This window comes from Nicotiana attenuata, chromosome 3, assembly GCF_001879085.1.
Source record: "Nicotiana attenuata strain UT chromosome 3, NIATTr2, whole genome shotgun sequence".
NCBI classification, from domain to species: Eukaryota; Viridiplantae; Streptophyta; class Magnoliopsida; order Solanales; family Solanaceae; genus Nicotiana; species Nicotiana attenuata.
This window is the reverse complement of record NC_031991.1, coordinates 10,043,199-10,048,022: the sequence shown is the minus strand read 5'-3', so window position 1 is coordinate 10,048,022 and position 4,824 is coordinate 10,043,199. Positions and strand designations below refer to the sequence as shown.

The following is a 4,824-nucleotide window of genomic DNA, read 5'->3' as shown; positions in this document are numbered from 1 at the left end:
ATGTTCACAGATTGGGGTTTCCACAGAAGTTTATAGGGTGGATCATGGAGTGTGTGACAACAGTATCTTATTCCTTAACACTCAATGGAGGACTTACTAAGCCATTCCCTGCTAAGAGAGGCCTCAGACAAGGAGATCCAATGTCTCCTTATCTGTTTGTGATTGCTATGGAGTATTTGCAGAGGGAGATGAGCACACTAGCTAAGCAGAAGGAATTCAGATACCACCCAAAATGCAAGAAGCTGGGAGTGACACACATTTGCTTTGCTGATGATCTCTTAATGTTTTGCAAGGGTGACAAAAAATCAATTACTGTATTGCAGAACATTTTCAACAAGTTCTCAAAAGCATCAGGATTGCAAGCTAGTGCTGAAAAGAGTTCAATTTATATTGCAGGAGTCTCACAACATACAAAAGAAGAACTGATACAGCTTACTGGATATGCAGAGGGCAGTATACCATTCAAATACCTGGGAGTACCACTGTCTGCAAGAAAGCTCAACATACACCAATGCCTGCCATTAGTTGAGAAGATAACAGAGAGAATCAGATGCTGGTCAGCAAGGATGCTTTCCTACTCAGGAAGAGTTCAACTTATCAAATCAGTCCTATTTGGAGTTCAAACTTACTGGGCCCAAATATTCTTAATCCCAAAGAAGATTATGAAGATGATAGAGACTCTATGCAGGACCTTTTTGTGGACTGGTTCAAATGAATTCTCCAGGAAAGCACTAATTGCATGGGATAAAATATGTCAACCTAAGTCAGCAGGTGGATTGAATGTGATGAACATGAGGATATGGAACAAGGCAGCAGTCTTAAAACACCTATGGGTGCTTGCTATGAAGAAGGATTCTTTATGGATTAAGTGGGCACACACCAACTACATAAAGAGAAAACAGATTGAAGAGACTCCTACACCCAAAGCAGCAGCATGGGTGGTCAGAAAGATCATGGATGCAAGAGATGAAGTTATGGAAATGAGGACAGATCAACAGAGGATTACAGTCATTCTGGAGAACTTTATGAAGCAAGGTAAATTCCATATTCACAAGGCATATATCCAGATGCAACCACAATTCAGTAAGGTTGAATGGAAGAGTATTCACATGCACTCCCAGATACATCCCAGATTCAAGTTCCACATGTGGCTAGCCATTAATCAAAGGATAGCAACTGTGGATAGACTCATTAAATTTGGCATACAAGTGCAAACAGAGTGTATTTTTTGTGGAAAGGCTGAGGAAAATTTTGAACATTTATACTTTGGCTGTCAAAATACCAGAGAGCTGTGGGACAGGATACTGAAGTGGCTGGGACATACAAGGCAGATAGGTGACTGGAGCCAAGAACTGAACTGGATGAACAACATAGCCAAGAAGAAAGAATATAAGGCAGAAATGACTGTAGCATCTTTTGCAATGGTCATGTACTGTATCTGGCGTGAGAGAAATTCAATGCGGTTCAATAAAGGAAGATACAACATTGATGAAGTTTGTAGAGAAGTGGCAATGCATATACACATCCAAGGAAGGAAGAAGATTAAGTGGAAAAAAGGGTTGGAACTTGTAAATAAAATGCCTTAGTTACTAGTTTTCAGTAGTACATGCATAGATAGAACTACCTTGTCAATATTTATTAGAGATTAATGGTCAGCATTAATCTGGATATGTAATGATTTTTTTGATGAAATATAAAACAAATTTTCGTCAAAAAAAAAAGAGGATGTGTCGTGATTATTCCCTTGCCGGGACGTGTAGACTATTATTATGTACTCTCCCTAGCCGGGATATTTGGGCTGTTAGCTGTACCCTTGCGGGGTTAAAGTGTTATGTTGTCGAATTTCCCTAATGGGGCCTTCTTTACAAAGTTAGATATTTTGAACTATAGTATGGGATCGTGTGGCACGCCGTCCACTTATATACTATAATATGGGATCGTGTGGCACGCCGTCCACTTATATATTATGGAATGGGATCGTGTGGCACGCCGACCACTTATATACTATAATATGGGATCATGTGGCACGCCGTCCACTTATATATTATGGAATGGGATCGTGTGGCACGCCGACCACTATATATGTTATGAAATGGGATCGTGTGGCGCGCCGACCACTTATGTATTATAATACGGGATCGTGTGGCACGCCGTCCACTATATATATCATGGAAACCCGGAGTAGTTCTGCTGTTATTTCTAATAATTCGTCTTCATTTGTTATCCCCGAGCATGTCCCGTTCCCAGCTTTACTTGATATCTTCTGTTATTATTTCCGTTGCTCTTGTATATGTATATATATCTGTACATGTTGTTTTTGGTAGGTCCTGTCTAGCCTCGTCACTACTTCGCCGGGGTTAGGCCAGGCACTTACCAGCACATGGGGTCGGTTGTGCTGATGCTACACTCTGTGCATTTTTGTGCACAGATCAGGGAGCAGCTTTTGGACCGCAACAGTAGGATTTCCGGGAGCTATCTTCAGTCCAGGGACTCACGAGGTAGCCTAGCGGGCGTTCGCAGGCTGAAGTCCCTTCTATGTTTTAGTTTGTTTACCTTGTATCGAACAAACACTATGTATTTCCTTTCAGACTTGTTTTTAGCATTCTATAGTAGTCCGTGAGCTAGTGACACCAGACTCTTGGTAGAACTATGTTTCAAACTTCTGCATTTTTGGTTTTCAGTTGTATTAATCTAAAATCTTCCGCTTATTTATTGTTCTCGTTTATTGTATTATTTGAATGAAATCAGTAAAAATATTTTAAATGTTTGGCTTGCCTAGCTCCGATAGTAGGCGCCATCACGACTCCCGATGGTGGGAAATCCGGGTCGTGACATTTAGTATTAGTGTTTTTGGTTTGAACTACATTAGATTTATGAAATTAAGGTAGAAATTATGATCTTTTAGTTCTTGAATTAATTTATATTGAGTTAAATTGTAAAAAGATACAAGTCATACATTAGCAATACCTAAATAAGAGTACTTGTAAATACATTGTCCTAAATAAGAATACATTATATCTAAATTAATTTGTTCTTGCTTTATTTATATAGATGGAACATCGTACTTGGATGTACAATAGAAATTATCCTAATCGGCGAGGATTGCGGGAGGATTTTGTAGAAGGGGTTGATGAATTTATTAGACACGCAATGTCACTTCCGCCATACATAAATGAAGGAGTAATTAGGTGCCCTTGTGTTAGGTGCAACTGTATGAAGTTTGAAAAACCGGAGGAAGTTAAGGTTCATCTTTATAGTAAGGGGTTTATAGCGAATTACTTTGTGTGGACTTGTCATGGAGAGATCGATGGTAGCCATGGGATATTTCATAACATGGTTGTGGGTGAAAGTAGTAGGTCGGTGGAGAATACAAATCGTGATTCTAGAATTCATAATATGGTTGCGGATGCTTTTGGGATGCACTTTGGGTTTGAGTCCAATGAAAATGTTGAACAAACTCCTAATGATGACGCAAAACGTTTTTATGAAGCTTTAGAGGAAGCTAGTCGTCCACTACGTAATGGAAGTTCGCACTCTGAGTTGTCTGTTGCAGTTAGATTACTAAGTATGAAATCTGACTGGAATATTTCTCAAGGAGCCATGGACTCCTTCATTGATCTTATGCGTGAACTAGTTGGCCCTGATATCGAATTACCTGGTGATTTCTACAAGGCAAAGAGATTAGTTTCTAAGTTAGGACTTTCGTCATTAAGAATTGATTGTTGTGAAGATGGTTGCATGTTATATTATAAAGATGATGCAGGTTTGGACAGTTGTAAATTTTGCGGAAAGCCTCGTTTCAAGAGGCTTTCCAGTGGGAATATGGTCGCTATCAAGTCGATGCATTATTTACCTCGTATACCTAGGTTAAAGAGGTTATATGCGTCGATGAGTTCTGCTCCTCATATGAGATGGCACTTTGAAAATAGAAGACCACCTGGTGTTATGTGTCATCCTTCAGATGGAGAAGCTCGGAAGCACTTTGATAGGACATATCCAGATTTTGCTAGTGAACCAAGGAATGTTTGATTAGGTCTGTGTGCAGATGGCTTCACACCTTTTTCTGTATCTGCCACACCATATTCATGTTGGCCTGTCTTTCTTACACCTTATAATCTACCACCCGAGTTGTGCATGACTAGTCCATTCATATTCTTAAATTGTATTATCCCCGGTCCACGTAATTCGAAAAGTTTGATTGATGTATATTTGCAACCTTTGATTGATGAGCTAAAACAATTGTGGTACGATGGTGTTGAAACATATGACATATCAACCAAGCAGAATTTCATTTTGCGTGCTAATTTAATGTGGACAATTAATGATTTTCCTGCGTATGGAATGTTGTCTGGGTGGATGACTGCTGGTAAGCTAGCTTGTCCTTACTGCATGGAAAATAGTAAAGCGTTCACTTTGAAATATGACCGAAAGCAATCATGGTTTGATTGTCATCGTCAATTCTTGCCTCCTGATCATGAGTTTAGAAGGATGAAAAATGCATTCAAAAGGAATAAATTCGAATGTGATTTCCCACCTCTGATACTTTCAGGTGAGGAAATTTGGGAGAGGGTCCAGAACTTCAGTAAAGTTACTGAAGTTCCACCTTATAGATTCCCCGGATACGGTGTTACTCATAATTGGACGAAACAGAGTATATTTTGGGAGTTGCCGTATTGGAAGGATAATCTTCTCCGTCACAACCTTGATGTCATGCATATTGAGAAGAACTATTTTGACAATTTGTTCAACACAGTGATGGATGTTAAAGGTAAGACAAAGGATAATGCGAAGGCTAGAATGGACTTACAAGAATATTGCAGGCGG

General features: G+C 39.5%; 1 protein-coding gene across 1 annotated transcript in view; it reads left to right on the top strand.

Moving 5' to 3' along the window:
• Positions 45-4,824, top strand: part of LOC109224172 — a 10,767-nt gene continuing 5,987 nt past the window's right edge. Inside the window, exons 1-2 of the mRNA XM_019388758.1 lie at positions 45-1,558; positions 2,429-2,498. Coding sequence (XP_019244303.1) covers positions 45-1,558; positions 2,429-2,498 — 1,584 coding nt within the window. The remainder of the gene's footprint in view (positions 1,559-2,428; positions 2,499-4,824) is intronic.